This window comes from Coptis chinensis, chromosome 5 (assembly GCF_015680905.1).
Source record: "Coptis chinensis isolate HL-2020 chromosome 5, ASM1568090v1, whole genome shotgun sequence".
NCBI classification, from domain to species: domain Eukaryota; kingdom Viridiplantae; phylum Streptophyta; class Magnoliopsida; order Ranunculales; family Ranunculaceae; genus Coptis; species Coptis chinensis.
In genome coordinates, this window is record NC_141460.1 from 20,706,255 (window position 1) to 20,728,110 (window position 21,856).

At 38.7% G+C, this 21,856-nt stretch overlaps 1 protein-coding gene across 1 annotated transcript; it reads left to right on the forward strand.

Moving 5' to 3' along the window:
* The first annotated feature begins 500 nt into the window (after positions 1-500).
* LOC147497051 (uncharacterized) lies at positions 501-2,324 on the forward strand. The gene has a single exon (XM_086562509.1). It carries the CDS (start codon positions 1,294-1,296, stop codon positions 2,125-2,127), a length of 834 nt encoding a protein of 277 aa, XP_086418635.1. The 5' UTR covers positions 501-1,293; the 3' UTR covers positions 2,128-2,324.
* The last annotated feature ends 19,532 nt before the right edge of the window (positions 2,325-21,856 follow it).

Genomic DNA, 21,856 nt, shown 5'->3' on the forward strand with positions numbered 1-21,856 from the left:
AAGTTATCAATACATTATTATGGGGGCGGCGACATCCCAAATTTCATTACGTTGTCATTACACTTTGGGGGCGGCGACACCCCAAATTTTAATACATTATTATGGGGCGACAACACCCCAAATTCCATAACGTTAATCACTTTGGGGGTGGTGACACCCCAAATTTCATTACGAGGATCTATCCAGTTCGTGTTTCAATAAACCAACAATTAAAAATCAAATTCCCTCAACTTGCTGATAAACCCAAGCCGCCAGTCAAATTGCCAATCAATCACTACCATTATTATCATTGGTATCTTGCTAATCGAATGCAATTATATGCCGCTCAGTATTGTCAATACGATCTAAACTTGATTAGTTTATCAACAATTCGCCTCTCAACCCGATCACGATTAAGCAAAAAAAAAAAAAACACCCACGTCACTATTTCTATAAATCTATTCAAATTGAATTTGAATTCCAATTCTTTGTTTTCAATTGCCGATGATTTTGATCTAGCTCAATTTTGAATTTTGAAGAGTCCTACTTCACCTATAGTTAGCACCCGACACCTATTTTTCAACAAACCCTATTAAATAAATCACTACACATAACTAACTTACCACTCAATTTGCCAATTCAAGAGTTTCCTATATCTAAATAACCCCAAGTCCCAACTGATACAACACTGATCAATTACAAACAGCCGATCCACTTAATTCAATTCGCAATGGCCGATCAATTAAATTTGGCCGATCCTCTTTTCTATCCCGCTCGCATTGCCGATCCCATAAATGCCGCTCGCATCGTTCGCATTACCGATCTCATAAATCCAGCTTAATTTGTTCCATTTACGCCAATATCGAGGTGCTTAAATTCAAGGGAAGAATCAAGGTGACCCCAGAGCGGACTGCATTTCTTCTTCAGAGGCAAACTTTTTTCAACTTTACATTAAATTTCTCAATCTATGAGTTAAGGGAACAATTGAAGGCTGGGTTGCATCTAACTTCTTACAAGAATATTATGTGTTAGCTTGGTGTATCCATATGGGTCGATAGTTTATCCTCCTACTACAGTTCAAGCAGCTGTTCTTCTAGTGATCGGGAACTGGTTCTCATGCAAAAAATCTTGGCATGATCACACTATCTTTGGTAGAGTCAAGCAGGTGTGGCTCTCTTCTGCTATGCAACACTCCCTTAATAGCAGGTCACCTAGTCCAGCTCATCTACCTCATCCAAGTCACCGATTGATTGAAAATGGGTTAGTCAATCAATTTATAGCCGCTGAAGGAGATGCCGATCCCTTCGAATTGAAATGCCACTGGTACTGCTGATCCTTCGAATTGAATTGCCGCTTAATGAGTTGTCAACCCTTCAAATTGAATTGCCGCTGTTTGCTTTGAAGTTTGTAGATACAGAACAGTTTCAGTGGCTTCGTGATCTAAAGCAACTTGGTCTAGCGTATATGGTGTATCCAGGGGCTGTTCATTCTCGGTTCGAACAATCACTAGGGGTGTATTTTCTTGCTGGTAAAGCTGTTGAGAAACTTCAAAAGTACCATGGCTTAGAGCTTGACGTTGAACCTTTAGATTTACAGACAGTGAAGCTTGCAGGACTATTGCACGATATTGGTCATGGGCCTTTCAGCCACTTGTATGAGAGCGAGTTTCTTCCTCGGGTTCTCAATGGATGCACATGGTCCCATGAGAATATGTCAGTGGACATGATCGACTACATTGTTGATGAGCATCGTATCGACGTTGATTCTGGTATTCTTAAAAGAGCTAAGGAAATGATACTTGCAAGCTCTGAAATCGAAGTGCCACAACGCACTGGAGAGACATCTTTTCTGTATGACATTGTTGCAAATGTTCGGAATGGAATAGATGTTGACAAGTTTGACTATATCAAGCATGATTGCCGAGCTTGTGGCTTGGGTTCCATTTTTCAATTCGAAAGGTTAATGGAAACCATGCGGGTTATGGGTGATAAAATTTGTTATCCTGCGAAAGAATATCTTTCCGTCCAGAAGTTGTTTGCCACTCGTGCTGATCTGTATCAAACAGTTTATACCCATGCAAAAGTAAAGGAAATCAAGAACTCATATAACGATCAGTTTGAATTGCCGCTGCCGATCCCTTCGAAATGAATTTCCGCTGTTACTGCCAATCCTTTCAAATCGAATTGCCGCTGGTTTCGAAACAATCTTCTCACAACTTGTGCGCCAAAGATATGCTATTTTTTTTCATTTCTTTTTTTGCTGATCCTCTAAGTAAACTCGATCAACAAAAATACAAAGGCCCATTAGCAAAGCCCAATTCCAATGCCTCCCATATTTACCAAAATACCATCATTTATCGAACAACTTTGATTTTTTATACCAATTTCATGTCAAACTCTTCAAGAAATTTGCCGACCACTTTTCTGATCAATTCTATCATTATTACTTCTTTGCCACACTGGCCTTGTCCATGTAACAAAGAGAGGGCGATGTTCTGGCCCCCACAAATGTGGCCCAATAAAAGCCCAATTCAATATAAAGCCCACGCTAAAAAAAGCCCACGCTCAGAGCTTTGCTACAAAAAAGCCCACGCTCAAAGTCCATGCTACAAAAAAGCCCACGCTCAGAGCCCATGCTCAAAGCTTTGCTACAAAAAAGCTCACGCTCAGAGCCCATGCTCAGAGCTTATCTACAAAAAGCCCACGCTCAAAGCTTACATACATACACGTAAAATCAATATCAATTGCACACATGTTTTGCGAGTCAAACAACTTCTACCAACTACATCCCACGAAAGTTCTCCTGCCAGTTCTCCAACTTCATCCCACGAGCTGACATTTGCCCCGCTAGTTCTCCAACTTCATCTCCCGCCAGTTCTCCAACTTCATCCTACGAGCTGACAACTCTCCCGCCAGTTCTCCAACTTCATCCCACGAGCTGACAGTTGTCCCGCCAGTTCTCCAACTTTATCCCATGAGCTGACAGCTCTCCCGCCAGTTCTCCAACTTCATCCCACGAGCTGATAGCTGTCCCGCCAGTTTCTAACTTCATCCCACGAGCTGACAGCTCTCCCTCCAGTTCTCCAACTTCATCCCACGAGCTGACAGTTGTCCCGCCAGTTCTCCAACTTCATCCCATGAGCTGACAGTTGTCCCGCCAGCTCTCTAACTTCATCCCATGATTGGACAGTTCTCCCGCCAGTTCTCCAACTTCATCCCACGATTGGAATATTGGAGAACGAGGAAGTAACTATCACCAATCCTTCCTATAAAATCCAACCTTCGTCATTTTTCCAGAACTACGCATCGAGACTTGATCCCAAACAATATATTTGGGTACGTAGGCAACTTCAAAACCGAAGTCCAGTCTCATCTTTCCCCAACCACCATCTCCTTCACCATCTCCAAAAAAAACATTACTTCCAACCCTCAACTGGTGTGTTTTGGCAAATCTTGCTGAAACATTATGGAACTTGCAGTAGGTCCTTTGGTCTCAGGTACCCAATGAGCCTAGCTTAAGTAGAGCTGGCTATTTGAGGTAACTTTGATTTTTGATAGAGTCTAGAACCTCATTCGGCATTTTGTTCAGAGGGGCGAAGTTTCTGTCCATCGAGGGAAGAACTTCTCCAGCTTCTTCCATACGAGGCTTCTTTTGTGGTTTTCCATCTATACTACTGGCTACATTTGGTACTGCCCTCTAGGCATTCGTCCCTTTGATGGGGATTCGGCACTTTGGCGACCACGATTACGGTCTCTTTTTGATTTTTGAGGGGAAGAATTCCCATTCCCTTCTCGAGGGACCACATGAACTGTCCGATTAGCCTTATTCGCTTTCTGACGTCTGTTTAGGGCATCCTCTTCCCACCCCGCATGAGTTTCAACCATGTCTAGGAGTTCCTCTAAATCAAGGGGTGGTTTCCTGGAGAGAGATTCAAATAAGGCGTTATTTTCATCCAACCCTTGTTTGAAAGCTATTATAGCAATCTGTTCATCACAAGACTCTATTTGGATTGAAATTTCCATGAACCGCTGCATGTAGGACCTCAATGCCTCTCTGTCCTTTTTCTTGATATTAAACAATGCATCAATCCATTTTGGTTGATGCTTGTTGCACGAGTATCTGTCTATGAAGGTTTTAAATAGTTCCTCTTAGGACCTGATCTGCCACTATGGTAACCTGTGGTACCACTGGAGCGTAGATCCAGACAGGGAGGCTTTGAACTCTTGACACATGACATGGTCATATCTTTCATAATGTCCCATAGTGGCACGATACCTGAACACGTGATCTACCGGATCTGACTTGCCATTAAAGACACTGAACTTCGATTATCTGTAACCACGGGGATATGGCTTCCTTATCACCCATGATGCAAAAGGAGACATGCCTACCCTCATTATAGCAGATTGAACAAGGGAGTCTTGCATTTTTCTCCCTTTGCCTATCATCCGATACATTTGGCGGATCAGGTCATTCTTCTCAGTTTCCCATGCACTTTCTTTGGTAGAAAGTCTCTTGTTCTGAGTTCTTTTTTGGTGTCGAGGGTCGACATCACAATCTTGGTCAGTTTACCCTAGTTCTGAGGCTGTTCTTGAGTCCTCATCTGAATTACTGTATTCTGACTCAGATTGCTCGCGTCAAACTGGATCCCCACGCCTTGGGTTCCTAGCACGACCACCTTTAGGAAGGTCGTCATCATCGAGAAATCGATGAGTGGCTCCTTCCCTGCGTCAGACTAATATAAGTGCCTCAGCAGCTGTAACTCTTGCTCAAGGTTGCTTCTTTGATGTTTGATAAAAGCCCAAAACTGTAGTTTTAACCCCTTAACAATAATACTTTTAGACCAATTATGCGAGTAATAAATAAGAGTTAATGCTAATTACGTGCTTTTATATATTTCAGGCATTGAAGTCAATTATGTGCAGAAATATGCCACTTTGGCGATATAAAGGAGCAAGAGTTGGTTGCTAAGAAGTTCTGTGATTAAATGCCTAGATTTAAGCAGAAAACCCTTTGTAAAGCCCGGTCAGAAGCTGAAAAGTCAGAGTCAACGCGGGCAGAAATAATACACAAAAGTCAGTAGAACTTCCGAAGACCGTATCTTTGGACTAAGGCCTCGGAATTGGGCGTACCTTATGTCAAAACGACCGACTCGGAAAGAGCTTTCCAATGGTCCAAAGCTTGACACAATCAGAGGAGTAGAAGTGGATGAAAAGCCTATTGAAGTCAAAGCCAGCTGAAAAGGGCCGTGTGGACTGAAGAAATTGGGCTTTGGGCTCGATTTTCCGGCCCAAAACATGGACCCTCAGCCCATGCACAAAAATGTGGATCTGGTCTCCTCCATTTCCACACACAAGACTTAGCTCTTAAGTATCAATTAGGTTAGGATAACAAGTAGCCATTAAAGCTTAGTTCTAGATCTAGTTTTTCAATTAATTAATTAGTTGTTATTCTTATTTTAATTTCAGTATTGAATGATTGTTATTTAGTTGTTAGATCAATAAAATATTTAGTTCTTGATAATCTAGTTTCATTTTTAATTAATTATTAGCTTCAATTCTTAGATTTACCTATTGTCATTATTAGTTTAAATCAATTATTGCATGAGTAGTTTCCATTTGAGTTTAAATAAGCAAAGTTCCAATCTTTTTATGATGACTTGTTTAATTGCATATGAAAATGATAGCATGATGATTCTAGGCTAAACCTCCATTAGAGGGAGTTGAAGAAGCCTTGATGAAGCTTGATTTGTGTTAGAGTAGAGTAGTCGTAATTTCCATTCCATTCTAGAAACGATTAATTCACCATGAGAATGGGTTTGATCATTCACAAGCTAGATGTTAGTTGGTAGAGATTACCATAAACAACTAGGGATTAGGAAGAACCAATTGTTCTACGAAAGCAGTTCAATTCGGATTACGACGATTCATCATTAGTAAATTAAGTCGAGTTAAGGTGAAATCAATCCCCCCTAATTCCTTATCATAGATTCAACCCGTAGCATTTTGTAGTTGAATCCCACTATCTTGTTAGTATAAATTGCATCATAGTATAATTCGTAAAACTCTCATTGACTTTGGTAAGATTAATAGTCGTAAAAAACTTTAAATGCAAAAGAACTAGGAGTGGAACAGATCTTCTATTCCAACTCTACTTCAATAGTATCGAGAGTAGAAATCTTTGATAAATAGTATACATAAAAAAAATAGTTTTACTTGCATTTAGAATTCATTGTTTATTTGTAAGTAGAGTTATATTCAATTTTATCCTATTATCAAATGGCGCCGCTGCCATCTTAGTTCACTTTAGTATTGTTTTCTTTAGAATTGTTAGTTTTCCAAAGTCCCATAACCCACCCACCCTTGTTTGATTCCCACTGTGGTTGTCCATTTCAGCACTGAAAATTTTCCTCGCAGAATTACGCGGATCGCGAACTGTGCCTTGGGCAAGCTAAATTGGATCCCCACTAGCGCCCAAACGCCTGGAACTCCACTTTTTGGCTGAGCGCGACCCGTGCCTTGCCAAGGCAAAACACGAGCGCCCCCCACACTAAAGTGCCTAGACCATGAGTTTTTCCCTGAGCGCGACCTGCGCCCAAACGCCTGGAACTCCAGCTTAACCTGAGTGCGACCTGCACCCTACTTAGACCTATTCTGAGCACGACCTGCACCCTCTGCTAAAATTGCCCGATTTCCACAGGTTTGTTTCAAATTTCCATTCCTTCATAGTTTTCAGTGTTCTAACTTGTTATACACACTGAGCACGCGTAAACAAGACGATATTCATAAGTGAAGCAAGGAGGTATTCAGGTACTCTTTTCTTCCACACCTCACATCTCCTGTTAGAGGTTCCTACTAGCATATCAGGATTGTTTGGAGTGTTGTTGTGTTTCGTTAAGATTGGCTTTGCCTTGCATGAGATTAAGGTTAGGCCGAAGAAAAACGCCTAACGTAATCAACTGGCAACGTCAACAAACACACCTTTCTAGTAAACCACTCACTACACCTCTAAGCTAATATACCACACACACCACCTGAAATAATGGCTGAAGAAAGAGAGTCTCCTCTCTCTAACTTTTACAAAGCCTTGAACGATAGCCCTAAATCTTGCATCGTTCCGGACCCGATGGGGATTTCGAATCCCCAAATATATTTAATTTGTTACCCGTTTTTCATGGGTTAGACCATGAAAAGCCTTATCAGCACATGCGCAGGATTGACCAAGTCCTTACTACATTCCACCATCCCTACGATTGGTGCTGAACAAATTAAACTAAGGGTATTTTCTTTCACTTTAGCTAATAAGGTGGCGTCTTGGTTAACTGCCCAAGCGCCTAATTCAGTGGACTCGTGGGCTAAACTTGCTCAACTATTTATGGAACATTTTTACCAACCGCTGGATACCGATGAAATGCTTTCTAAGATTCATTTCTTTCGACAGAATCCTCATGAATCATTTTCAGAGGCTTGGAATCGTTTCACCGATCTTCTTATAGAGTGTCCACACCATAACCTCGCGAAAGACACGCTAGTTCGTGCCTTTTTCAAAGGACTTCTACACCACCATAAAGAAGTCCTTGACATAATGAATGGGGGTAATTTCCTAAGTAAGGGAGCCTCAGAGGCTTATAAATTTTTAGAAGATCAAACTAACTATAATAATAACTAGGGGGGTAGTGACGATTTCTCCCGTTCCGCTAGTTCTTCTACAACAGTTAAAGCCGCCGGTATGTTTGAGATGAAACCCGATTCGGAACTTAAAAATTTAATCGAATCTCTAAATAAAAAGGTAGAGGTTATTTATGTTCAACAAATGCCTATCCCCGTCATGAATGTCAACTCCAATCCATGTAATTTATGTTTGAGTCCAGAGCATCCCGACTCCTATTGTCCTCTCGCCTATGAACAACAACAATCACAACAAAATAATGTTTGTTCCATTAATAGCGAACCTAACGCAGCTTGGCAGCAAAACCCCAACTTCAGTTGGAGGAATAATCAACAACCTCCAAGGTTGTTTAACTCAAATGTTAGGCCAACAAAGAATTACAACCAAGGTCCACCAAGGCAAGGGTAAGGTCAGGGTAATTATAATAATTATAACAATAATAATTATAATACTAATAGAGGTATCGTTCTGGTAAATAATAACTACCAAAATCTACCCATTAATAATCAACGTGGCATAGTTTCTATCACACAACCAGTAGCAAATACTACTCCACAACTGGATCGTTTTGATACCTTTATTCAATCCCAACAACATATTTTACAAGCCATCTAACTTTCCTTACAGTAGTTAGCTCAAGAGAAAGTACAACCCAAAAGAGTGTTTCCAAGACAAGCGATACCTAATCCTAAAATACCAAACACAGCCTTTGAGGTAAACGGTAATACTAGTAACGAAAATGCAAGCGTAGGTGAGATAAATTCTATCACCACTCTCCATTCAGGCAGAGTGGTGGATAACAAAGTAACTATGTCTATAGTTACCTCACCAGTAGTCCCTACACCAAATATTACAATAGATACCGAAACAGAAACTGAAGATCCTACCCCTGTAGAGGTATCAGTTAAACTACAGCTTAAGAAATAGAAAAGCAAGGTTAACCATCTTGTTTATCCATATGCTAAATATAGAGAGAAACCATCGTTTCCTCAGACATTAGCTATGTTAAACAAGGATACAAATTTTGACGAGATTAGGGAAGTTTTTAAAAATCTAACGATAAACTTACCTTTTCTTGAAGCGATTAAAAAGTTACCTCACCATGCTAAGTTTCTTAAAGAGTTGTGCACTACTAGGCGTAAGACAAAGATTCCTAAAGACGCCTTTTTAACTGAATAGTTTCCAACTTTAACGGAACATAATGGAATCGTTAAGTACAAGGACCATGGTCGTCCTATTGTACAATGCACCTTAGGGGATACTCACACGACCACTACTTTATTAGACCTCGGGGCGAGTATTAACTTACTCCCTTATTATTTATATAAACAAATAGGTCTACAGGAAATGCAACCTACAACAATGATGTTGCAATTAGCTGATAGGTCTATCAAGTATCCTAAGGGTGTAGTGGAAAACGTGCTGGTTAAGGTTCAAGATTTCTACGAACTATCCTGCAGATTTTGTTATCCTCGATACAGAAGTCGCTAATGATTCTGTTCCAATCATTTTAGGGTGCCCTTTCTTGGAAACTGCCAACGTGCTTATAAACTGTCGCGATAGTTCGATGTCCTTGTCCTTTGGCCATCTTTCCGTTGCGGTTAACATTTTTAAAATGATCAAACAGTTGCCTTATACGAATATCAATGGAGAGGTTAGCATGATCGAGAGCTTAGCTCATGATTATTTCAAAACCACATTTCCGAATGACCAGATGAACAAATTCCTTTCCTTTGGAAGTTCCAACTTCGACAAATACTCCTTGGACGTAGAGGAAATTGAGGAAGATTTCCTTCAACTCTTTTGCAACTCTTCCCTGCCACCTCGCGAGTCCCACCCTGCCAACATCTATTTATCCCTTGATGCTATAACGGAAGATGAATTTTTCACCCTCTATCCCAGTGATTCTTTTGACCCACCTATTGAGAAATGTCTGGCATATGTCAAGACTTCTAATGATGTATACCTGAGAGCTTTAGCTGACACTCATTCATCTTCCCTCACCAATATTACCCACCTTCCACCCTTTCAAAGGAACCTGGAGTTTGCGATTGGGTTCTTCTGTACTTAATGATTTTCTAAATCCTCTTAATACAGAAATAATTCCCAAGGGAAAGGCACTTGACACCTTCATTTTCAGAATTGAGACAGTTCCCACCTACACCATGAATGAGTTTTATGCCAAACCCACATTCTCATTTCTTGCATTTCTTATGACTAAAAGTCATCCATATCCACCATATCTTCCACAAACATCCATTTTCTCACGATCATTCACTTGGACACCCTCTCGTTCAAAGATGAAAAAGAAGGTGCATGCGCGGTTACGTTCTAGATCTATTAGACTTCATTTTCATTTCAATAAGTTGCATCATAGAGAATCTTGGTGTTTGATTCTATTTGGGGGTGCATTCTTTGTTATTTATATATGGAAAGACCCATAACTCTTTAAGTTGTTGATATATGGAAAATTGAAGGATATATATATTTCCTTCAAACACGAGACCCATAACTCTTTAGGTTGTTGATATATATATATCCAGTTGTTCGTTAAAGTCTCGTGTATCTGCCTATAAACGGCTCATTTTGTTGTTTGGTGTACATCCTTACAATTCCATATATTGGTAAGTGCACCATTCAGGTAACCGGGCCCTCCCTATGAAGTGTGTGGCTATAAGTACCGGATCCTAAGTCCATGTTAAACATAATTCACATTTTCCACTCTTGCATGTTTTCTCGGATTTTGAGTCATGTTCCTCTATAGTGTGAATTATGCTTTTATTGCTTTCTTGTTTTTCTTAGATTAAATCTTATTCATAAAAAATAAAAATTGTTAAAATCATAAAAATAGTAATTTAGGAAGTCTCGGGAATCTGACTTTAAAAGACCCGCTTTCAAAACAAATTTTCTAAACTTCGTTGCCAAAAATTTGTTTGGGGGTGGGGTGTTCATTTTCCATATTGGATTGTTCGACTTTCTATTTGAGTTGCTTAGGCCCTTTAATCATATTTCGATTCGGGTTGACATTATCTATGAAATTAGATTTCATTCGTTCGCAATAACTTACGTCATGCACGCGCTTGCAGGCATTTTCCATCTACTTATATGTCACCCTAAGTTGGAATAGAGTGTTTTATGTATCATTGGATTGAAAATTCTCTCTTGATCGTTTCCATATCTCATTCGCATAAATCAGACCGGTAATGAAGCGACAATTTTAGGTTGAAGTTGAGCGAAAAATCAACGAATTTCGAAATCGATTTGGGCTTGGGCCCAAGGTACGCACGTGTGACGTGCGTGCGTTTCCTTCTTCCAAACAAAATAGAATCACAATTTCTTTCCAATTCCGCCATTACCAAATTCAAAACCATAGCTTAAAATATATATTTAAAAAAAAAGAGAAACCAAAATACAACCATGACCAAATTCAAAACCTTACTCAAAATAGTCCCACCACCATCCCCAACATTTGCAACCACCAAAAATTAGAAAAAAAAACACAAAATATTTGAACTGCCGCGCAACAGCTGTCCCACCACCATCGTTTTCTGTTTTAAGTAGGGTTGTTTCATATTGTTTCCTACACTATATACAAACCCTCAAATCAGTTCAAAACTTTCAATGACTCTAAGACGAAGAATTATGCTGGAACAAGCTTTTACGGCTGACCATTTTGCGCCATTTTTTCGTGACGAGATGATTAGGAGGAATTGGAATAGGTTGTGGTACTCAACAGATAATTTCTACCACTTCGATTAGGTTGAACAATTCAATAAGAAGAGAGAGTTGGATGGTTGGAAAGTTTTCATGAAGGTGGCTGGGGTTAGGAGAGAATTATCGAGAGAGAAGTTGGCTGAGATTCTAGGCATTACGCCTAAACGCCACCTCGACGCTACCGTGCAGGAATCCCAGTATACTGGAGTTCCTGGATTGATGAACGACACTCTCATGGAAGGTCAATACAATCCGAATTCTCACTGTGTTCGACAGTCATCTCTACGAGCCAACCAACTGGCTGTAGCTCAGTGGATTGGTAAGAATGTCATTGGGAAGGAGAAAGTGAGTGACAACGGTTTGACATGTCTGCACATTATCTGGATATTGCAAGAGAAGAGGTATGAATTTTGTATCCTTGAGTTTTTGATAAATATGATAAGAGGAGTTGGGAAGAGTATTGCACCATTCCCTGCTTTAATTACGAAGATAATGTTGTCGTGGGGGGGGGGGGGGAGGAAACCAAGAACTGAGCGGACTATTTTGAAATTGCATTCAAATAAAATTATTTATACGGAGTGCATCCAAAATACTTGGATGTTGCCGGAGGATAGGGTGGTTGATTTGGATGAGGAAATGGAGGACATGACATGTTTGGATGAAGATGCCTTGGAAAAGTGTACGTCTGAGTCAGAACACATGTCAGTGTTGCATACTGGTGTGCGTTGCATTTATGCTATTTGTGAAGATGTACGGGATAGGCAGATTATAATTAGAAATAAACAAAAGAACCTTTAGACGAGTTTTGAAAACCTCGAAAAGGGTCAAGAGGATCTCTTGTGTAACATGGAGACACTCCCTCAGCGTCACAAGGCGCAATATATAGAGATGAAAGCAGCAATGGAAGCACAATGCCTATTCAAAGTAGAGATTCTACGACGCATGCCACCCCTGGAGTGTTCTATTTCAGATGAGTTTGAGAGGCATGAGCATTGTCGTCAAAAGACGGATGGCTCGGGCCCATCTTCATCCCAGGCCCAATCTCCATCTCAGGGTCCATCTTCATCACGTGGCTAGGTTTTCTAAAAATATGTTGTTTCGATGTTTTAGTTGTTTTTATTGTTTTTATTAGTTCGGATATTAAGTTTTTTTTAAATTCAATAGTTAAACTTAAATTCGGAAGTTAATTGTATTTGAATTTGAATTTGAATATAATTTGGTTATTTTCAAATTGTGCATTGTTTTTATCGTTAATCCCACTTCCCGAATTGTTTGGGGGTGATATTATTTACTCTAGCATGATTTGTTATAGGATCCTCTATTTTAGTAGTTGGTTTGACGTGAGGGTTGAGAATATTCCCGATATGGGCATACCTATGATTAGATGTTGTGGTAGGATGAAATCTAAAAGAATTTAGAAGTTATTATTCTAAATTCAATCTAAAAGATATTAGGGTTGTTTTAGAATGAAGAATATGGGTTGTTTCCGTTTTTGGTTTTGGAATTTTTTTTGTTTCCGGCAATTGCCTTAAAGCTTTTTGGCAACTTCCTGATTGGTTTTAACAACTTAAAACCTATAAAAATTTCATTCATTCTACACTCACAACCCACACTACACCTTACTTTAATCTCTCACCTTTCACTCCCACGTTTCCCATTTTTCTTCTCCATTTTAGCAACTCAGCATTCGGGCTTTGCTTTGATGGGCGCTACTGAGCGCCCTAACGCCTCTCTGTCAGCCAAATTTCATCAGAGCGCCCATCCCAGGCAAAAAGTGAGCGCGCCCTGCGCCCAAGTGCTTGGAACTCGAAATTCACCAGAGCGCACCCCGCGCCCATCCCAGGCATAGGTGGAGCGCACCCCGCGCCCTGACCCCGTGGGCACGTAAAATCCAATTTTTTGTAGGTTGTTCCAGGATCCTTTGCAGCTATTCTAGCGAGTTTATTGGGGATGACATTCCCTCGTATCATACCGAATAGTCTTTTGAAGACTTGTTCCAAAGTGACACCTATGGTGTGTGGTTTCGTGAAGTGATCATTCTAGCAGGCTGGGAGCCACTATTGGTAAGTCATGATGAACTTTATTCTCCCGCACTTACATCTTATTTTTATGATAATTGTAAGTTTTTTGATAGACCAGATGGAGAACAAGTGTTCTCCATCACCATCGGGGATGAACCAATGGAAATTTCCAGGTTCTTGCTAGCCTTTGTGCTTAGAATTGGTATGCCAGCCGGAATACAAGACTCATGGGCCTATTCGGTAGATAATATGTACATATATAACTATGATGATTTGCATGAGCATTACGGGGCAGGAATCTTTAGGATAGAGGACCAAGGGGATTATAACGTCGCCCTTGGTAGCCTGTCTATGAACGTGGGCACTATTATGTTTTGGATCATGCTAAACATTAGAGGAGAATGGCGTTATTCTTCTGTGAATGATGAAACTTGTGATATTTTCCTTGCTTTAGCTAGGGGACGTACACTCTATGATATTCCCCAGACCTTAATGTCTAGTTTAGTCCGAGCCCATAACAAGCGGTATAAATACCTTCTTATGCCTATTTTAATTTGCCGTATTATGCTATGTTTCTTCCCTATTTTTTGTGCCCGTTTCACGGATTGGGTTGGGGTCGACATTGTGAGACCCACCAATTGTATTATTCGATCGTTCCGTGCAATTAAGGATACAACCTCATCAGGTTGCACCTTAGACCACATCCGACCAAGTGGCGCTTAACAGGTTAGCTATTGTAGACGATAAGTGGCGTGAAGCCTGGCAAATTACCATGGCGTGGCAGGATGCGAAGGAACCTCATTTCTTTATTGAGGATGATGAGAAAAATGCTTAAACGGGAGTTAAGGTTAGTTTTTATTTCAGTTAGTGTCTGCTTATGTCCCAAGCAATTTATTTCCCATTAACCCTATTACGGGTGGAACTCTTATAGAGTTGCGTCCGTTTTTCTTTTCTATATTAGTATGTTTTGCAGATGTTCCAGAATTTCATGCGTTTCCATGGTATTTCTCTACCCTATTTATTTAAATACTTTGAGGACAAAGCATGCTTCTTGTTTGGGGCATAGAAACACGTGTAATTAAGGCATCTGTTAAGATATAGATATGTATCCTAAAAATTTACTTTTTTTCTAGTTAAAAATTCAAAAATTTAAAAAATATATATATATATTAATAAAAAGTTTATGCTATACACTTAGGAATATTTGTATTGTTTCCTTCTCTAGGCCCATGATAATCTAGAAATCTCACGTAGCTTTTGCATTAGAATAGTTTTTTGAAACTTAGGCTAATATGTAGGTAATAATCTTTGCATCTATCTATAAATATGTTACATGAGTATCTATGATTGTTGGCAGTAAGTTTCTGAAATGTAGGCTAGAGTACTTATTCTACAAATCCTGTGAGAATATAGCCTGAAGCCTTATATGAGTGAACATTTGAGAAATGACACAGGCAATAAGTTTCTGAAATGTAGGCTAGAGTACTTATTCTACAAATCTTGTGAGAATATAGCCTAAAGCCTTATATGAGTGAACATTTGAGAAATTACACAAGGGAGAAGTAAAATCCGGATAGAGAAATCACACGTCCACTTGCTTGATTACTATACCACAGCCTAAGCGAGAATTTAGGCCCTCTTTGAATCGATATAGCCAGAAATTCAAACCTATTAATTTTTTTTTGCTAGTCGCCCCTCTGAGTCTTTCTTTAGCCTTTCATAAACCACAAACCCTTTACCCTCTTACAAAAAAAAAATTAAAAAAAAAAAAAAAAAAAATCAACCTACCCAATTCTTTGAATAAGTCTGAGAATAGAGATGAAGAATAGAAAAGAGAAGAACCTTTGAAATCAAGAATTCGTTAGTCGCTCCAGATGAGAAAATTAAGTTTCCATCCAAATAAAAAATAAAATAAAATAATAAAAGAAAATAAAGAGTTAGAACTCCAAAAATAGAATCAAGGAGTCAAAAGCCAAAGAAAAAAAATATGGCTAAGGATGGAAACAAAGTGTAGAAGCAAAAGTAAATAACAAGGGTTTATCTAGTTACATAATATGAAGCTTCTATTATCTCAGACTTGTTCTTTTTGAATATCCATTTCCTTCCTTCTTATAACCATCTTCTAATCCCCACAACACCTAATAAAGAGCTCTAGCTCAATTAGGAATAGGTTAGTGTGATAGTAAGTGGCAGATGTGTTTGATCGACTCCGGCTTCCTTGTGTGTCATTGAATTTGTAAGGTAAAGTGTGCCCATCGCATTAACCGGAGTAGCTTAAACTTGAGCGGAAAAAAAATCGAGTGGTTTTGTCTTGACATTTATGTGAGGACCTACTTAAGGACGCTATTCCGAGTTTTCAGAAATGGACCTGCTAGTTCATCTCATAGTATTACTCATTATATATATGTTTATTCATAGATGATTGATTATTATGCATATATTAGCTTAGGTTTCGACTTGATTATTCTGTATTCATTGCTAGTGAGATGTATAGATAATTGAGACATAGATAAGGAAACAATAGTTTTATTTCTGAGTTGTTGTATTATAGATGAAGTTTATGAGTACCTTCACTGGAAAACTCTCACGAGGCTATAACTCGTCCACTAGGAAATTCCTAGTGGTTTAAGGCCTTGTTGCATATTGTCAATGCAACCGCACTCGGCGAAACGAGATTAGTTAGAATTCCATTTTTGGTCACTTATGCTAATTTCTCATATGTGCTTGAGGACAAGCAAAATGCTGTTTCGGGGTGGTTTGATAAGAGTCAAAAATTGTAGTTTTAACCCCTTAACAATAATATTTTTAGACCAATTATGTGTATAATAAATAAGAGTTAATGCTAATTATGTGCTTTTATGTATTTCAGGCATTGAAGTCAATTATGTGCAGAAATGTGCCACTTTGGCGATATAAAGGAGCAAGGGTTGGTTGCTAAGAAGTTCTGTGATTAAAGGCCAAGATTCAAGGAGAAAAAGCCTTCGTAAAGCCCGGTCAAAGCTGAAAAGTCAAAGTCAACGCAGGCAGAAACAACACACAAAAATCAGCAGAACTTCCGAAGGCCATATCTTTGGATTCAGACCTCAGAATTGGGCCTATTTTATGTCAAAACGATCAGCTTGGAAAGAGCTTTCCAATGGTGTAAATATTGACCCAATAAGAGAAGAAGAAGTGGACAAAAAGTCTGTTGAAGTCAAAGCCAGCTGAAGAGGGCCCTAAGGACTGAAGAAATTGGGCTTTGGGCACGATTTTCCGGCCCAAAACATGGACCCTCAGCCCATGCACAAAAATATGGATCTGGTATCCTCCATTTCCACCCACAAGACTTAGCTATTAAATATCAATTAGGTTAGGATAGCAAGTAGCCATTAAAGCTTTACTCTAGATCTAATTTTTCAATTAATTAATTAGTTGTTATTCTTGTTTTAATTTAAGTATTGAATGATTGTTATTTAGTTGTTAGATTAATAAAATATTTAGTTCTTGATAATCTAGTTTCGTTTTCCATTAATTATTAGCCTCAATTCTTAGATTTACTTATTGTCATTATTAGTTTAAATCAATTATTGCATGAGTAGTTTCCATTTGAGTTTAAATAAGCAAAGTTCCAATCTTTTTATGATGACTTGTTTAATTGGATATGGAAATGATAGCATGATGATTCTAGGCTAAACCTCCATTAGAGGGAGTTGAAGAAGCCTTGATGAAGCTTGATTTGTGTTAGCGTAGAGTAGTCGTAATTTCCATTCCATTCTAGAAACGATTAATTCACCATGAGAATGGGTTTGATCGTTCACATGCTAGATGTTAGTTGGTAGAGATTACCATGAACAACTAGGGATTAGAAAGAACCAATTGTTCTGCGAAAGCAGTTCAATTTGGATTACGATGATTCGTCGTTAGTAAATTGAGTCGAGTTAAGGTGGAATCAATCCCCCCTAATTCCTTATCATAGATTCAACCCGTAAGATTTCGTAGTTGAATCCCATTATCTTGTTAGTATAAATTGCATCGTAGTATAATTCATAAACCTCTCATTGACTTTGGTAGGATTAATAGTCGTAAAAAACTTTGAATGCTAAAGAACTAGGAGTGGAACGAATCTTCTATTCCAACTCTACTTCAATAGTATCGAAAGTAGAAATCTTTGATAAATAGTATACATAAAAGAAATAGTTTTACTTGCGTTTAGAATTCATCATTTATTCATAAGTAGAGTTGTATTCAATTTTATCCTATTATCACTTTTCCAGAGCATGTAACGCCTGGCTCACCTGAATAAACTCTGGGTTGGTGAAGACAGCATTTTCAACATTTTGACGTTCCTCTTGAGCGTTATTCCTGGGGCCGGCACCGGGAACAACTGGTCCATCGGGGCTGGTCATAGGTCCTTGGGGGGTTATTCACATCTTGGTGACTGATATTCTCACCCCTCAGGTATCTCGTGCTTTTCTTCTTTGATAGTGACATTGCGTGTGGTAGCGCCACCTTTTGTTTTCTTTGCTCCTGCCATCACAATAGTAAGAGTTTTTAGACTAAATCAGTCATTTGGAATGAATATTTACCTATTTTGTCCCCACAGATGGCGCCACAAGATGTAGGGGAATTTCCGAGTATCCCCTTATTAGGGATACTTTGTGATTAGGGGAATCTCCGAGTATCCTCTGTGCTTTGTGATTAGGGAGCCTTTACTGAGTAGAGAAGGGATGAGATGATTGTGAGTTCAGAGTTGAACTGCTTGGCGGCTACCTACGTATCTCCTTGTTTATTTTTGAAGAATCAAACCCTATCTTGCGTTGTTCCTAAGAGCGAAATCCCTATCGCTTATATAGGAAGAGCTTTGAGACTCCTAGGGTTAGGGCTGTCTCCACTGCTTGTGAGTTCCCTTCCATCTTTGGACTCTATCTTCCTATTTAGGAATTCCCTCTTTGTGGAAGACTGAATCTAGACTATATCTTATGAGATATAAGTTTCCTTGCTGATCATAATGTCCCACCATTTATGGGAAGATTATATCTAAAAGGTAACTCTTCAAGATATGCCATTACGATTCCTTCCTTATCATCAAAGATCGCCCTCATCAGTTTCCCTCTATTCAGGAACAGTTCATGTCAGTTCCTAACGTATGACTTGGAGAACAGTTGTGCATAGAGGCGGCCAGTCACGTGCCTGACATATGTCCACTAAACACTCATGCGAAGCACGAGTTCACTTATCCACAGAACTAATCCGATAGTCCTTGTCTCATTCTGGACATCTATAGTCTCAGGTTATTTCCCATGCACGTGTCATCTATCTAATGACGGGAAATCCCCCTTAAAAAGAACAATAAGGAAATATTGATTGATTGAAATAACAAGATTAAAAATGCAAGAAATGAAGAACAATAAAGTAAAACTTGAATTGAAAAACAAGACTAGAAAGTAAAGCAAACCAAATGGTTTGGATCCTAATACAATAGATGGTTTCTCTCTCTATTGCCTTTTGTTTATATACTATCAATTTACCAATTACAGATTTGCCCTTCTCTATTAGTCTTGAGACACCTCGCATCACCTTTCGCTTTTGCTTTTGCTTTTCTTTCTCACCAAAATAGGTTTAGGAGAAGGCCTACTTTTGAGTTAATTAAGGACATCCATCTTTAGAGTTGAGGACCTTTGACTTTTGACCGTTGACTTTTTCGGCACATTTTTCTAGCAGCTTCTGGTCTTCATAATAAGCATGATTAAGGCTCCTTTTGGTGCTAAGACACCGCTTTTATGATAAATGGTCAAAATATCTCCATAACCTGAAAAAGGCAATAAAAGCTATGAGTTGTTTTTTCGTTAAGCGTAAGAAAGGATGTAATGCATTAATAAAGGGGTAATAAAACGCATATTTGGGAGTTGATCACCACCCCCAAATAACATCATGCTTGTCCTCAAGCAAGGATGAGAGAAAAAAATAAGATCACAACTGTGTGATTTATTATCAACTAAACATCTCGTTTCGCAGAGTGCGATTGCATTGACTATATGCAACAAGGCCTTAAACCACTAGGAATTCCCTAGTGGACGAGCTTTAAGCCTCGTGAGAGTTTTCCAGTGAAGGTACTCACAAACTTTTTCTATTTAAAACAAAGAGTCTTGTTTCCGTATTTATTCTCAGATGTCCATACATCTCATTAGAGGTGAATAAGGAAAAGCTCCTTTGAACGTAGAATAACATATGTATAGTAATTTAATCATCTAAAGATAAATGTGCAAAACATTAGCAATGAAATGCAAAAGCAGAGTTGTTTCTGAGACTTTTGAAGAGCGTCCTTAAGGTGGGTTCTCACTGGGGTGTGTTGTAATCATAACTCTTTGATAGATTCACTCAATTTTCATTCTCTCAAGTGCAGCGGACACTTATATTCCTCACATACTCAAATGAAGTCCAAAGGAACCGGGGTTGATTGATCACGCTTGCCACTTGCTATCACACCATTGATAAGATCCCAAAACTGTAGTTTTAACCCTGTAACAGTCATACTTTTAGACCAATTATGTGAGTAATAATTAAGAGTTAACACTGATTACGTGTTTTTATGCATTTCATGCTTCAAAGTCCATTATGTGCAGAAATGTGCCACTTTAGCGAGATAAAGGAGCAAAGGTCGGTTACTAAGGAGTTCCGTGATTAAAGGCCAAGATTCAAGAAGACAAAGCCTTTCTAAATCCCGGTCAAAGCTGAAAAGTCAAAGTCCACGCAGGCAGAAACAGTGCACAAAGTCAATAGAACTTCCAAAGACCATATCTTTGGACTCAGACCTCGGAATTGGGCCTACCTTATGTCAAAACAACCGGATCGGAAAGAGCTTTCCAATGGTCCAAGCTTTGACCCAATCAGAGGAGCAGAAGTGGATGAAACGTCTGTTGAAGCGAACTGCAGCTGAAGAGGCTTTTTTGGACTGAAAGAATTGGGTTTTGGGCCTGATTCTCTGGCCCAAAACATGGCTCCAAGCCCATGCGCGATTTTTGGATCTGAGAGTATAAAAACCAAAACTTCACTCTTTGTTAATGGTAGATAGTTAGACCTAGATTAGTTAGCCTCCATTAATTAGTTTTAGAACTTAGTTTAATTAGTTTCAATTCATTGTATTAGATTAAACCTTTGAATCTTGTTCTTCATTTGATTAGATCAATAAAGTAGTATTTTTATCAATTTCGATTTTTGTCATTTCCATTTCTAGATCTAATTTCAATTCTTGTTCTTATTTTATTTTAGTCATTAAATTAGATGTCATTATTGTTTGATTAAGTAAATTTCAATTCTTTACATTATGTTTAGTTTAGATTCAATGGGAAATGTTAGTTTGATGAATCAAGACTAAAACCTCCATTAGAGGGTTGATGAAGCCTTGATGAAAACTTAGTTGTTAGTGTAGAATTGTTTGTAGATTCTATTCCACTCTAGAAGGTCGTAGGTGTTTCGGCCATGAGAATGGGTGGGCGACCTCACATGTTAGTTAGTATTTGGTAGAAATGCCACGAACACTAGGGATTAGAACTTCGAAATTCTTGCCGAAGAACGTAAGAATCGAGATACAACAATCTATGCTAGGTTATTAAGTTGGATTCGAGGTGGATTCAATTCCCCTCTAATCCTTTATCTAGATTAAAAACAATCATATTTCCATAGCATTAAGTAGTTTAAATTAAAATAATCAATTTCATATTGCATCGTAGTATAATTCCCCCTCGTAAAACTCTCATAGACTTAAGACCGACTAATTAGATTAGAAAACAATTCCATGCTAGAGCACTAGGAGTGGAATGAACTTGTTACTCCACGCTATTTCGATAGATTTGAGAGTAGAAACTTTGATAAATATAGACCCAAAAGTTCAAGTTTAGTTTTACTTGCGTTTAGAGTTCATCGCTTTATTTCGTAGGTAAGACTAATTCATTTTACTTTTATCAACCATCCTATTCTTAATTGAGCTTGAGGTCTTTTATTAGGAGTTACGGGGCTAGGGTGATGGGCTAGAAAGAAAAAGGAAGGGAAAACAAAATATGATAAGTTGAGAACTGGGTCTTCATGATACTTGTAACTAGAGAAGAACCTCATTTTGTTCTTTGCTTTCGAATTGTGATTCATTCTTTTAGACCTTTGGCTTTGTGACTTTAGGAACTGTTATGGTTACATCGAATGATTTACTATGAACCGCGAAATCCCATGCACAGCGGAATAAATGGTTATCACGGTTTGGTTAGAAATGATACCTTTTGATCAGCTGTGATAACTCTGAGAATCCAAGCTCTATGAATCAGCAACCTCTTGATTTTCTATTGTATTCCATCCTTAGAATGGACGTTGTGTGGGCAATGATCTACCACCCTCTTCTTTCTCTCTTGGCCTCTCTCACTCACAAAATTTGGAACTAATTTTGAATATACTTTTCTTGACCAAAACCTTGAGAAAAAACGGCCAGAGAAAGAGGTTTCTATTTA

Bases quoted from the DNA above. Each gene is read 5' to 3' on its own strand.
- LOC147497051 (XM_086562509.1), top strand. From the start codon at position 1,294: ATGCCACTGGTACTGCTGATCCTTCGAATTGAATTGCCGCTTAATGAG.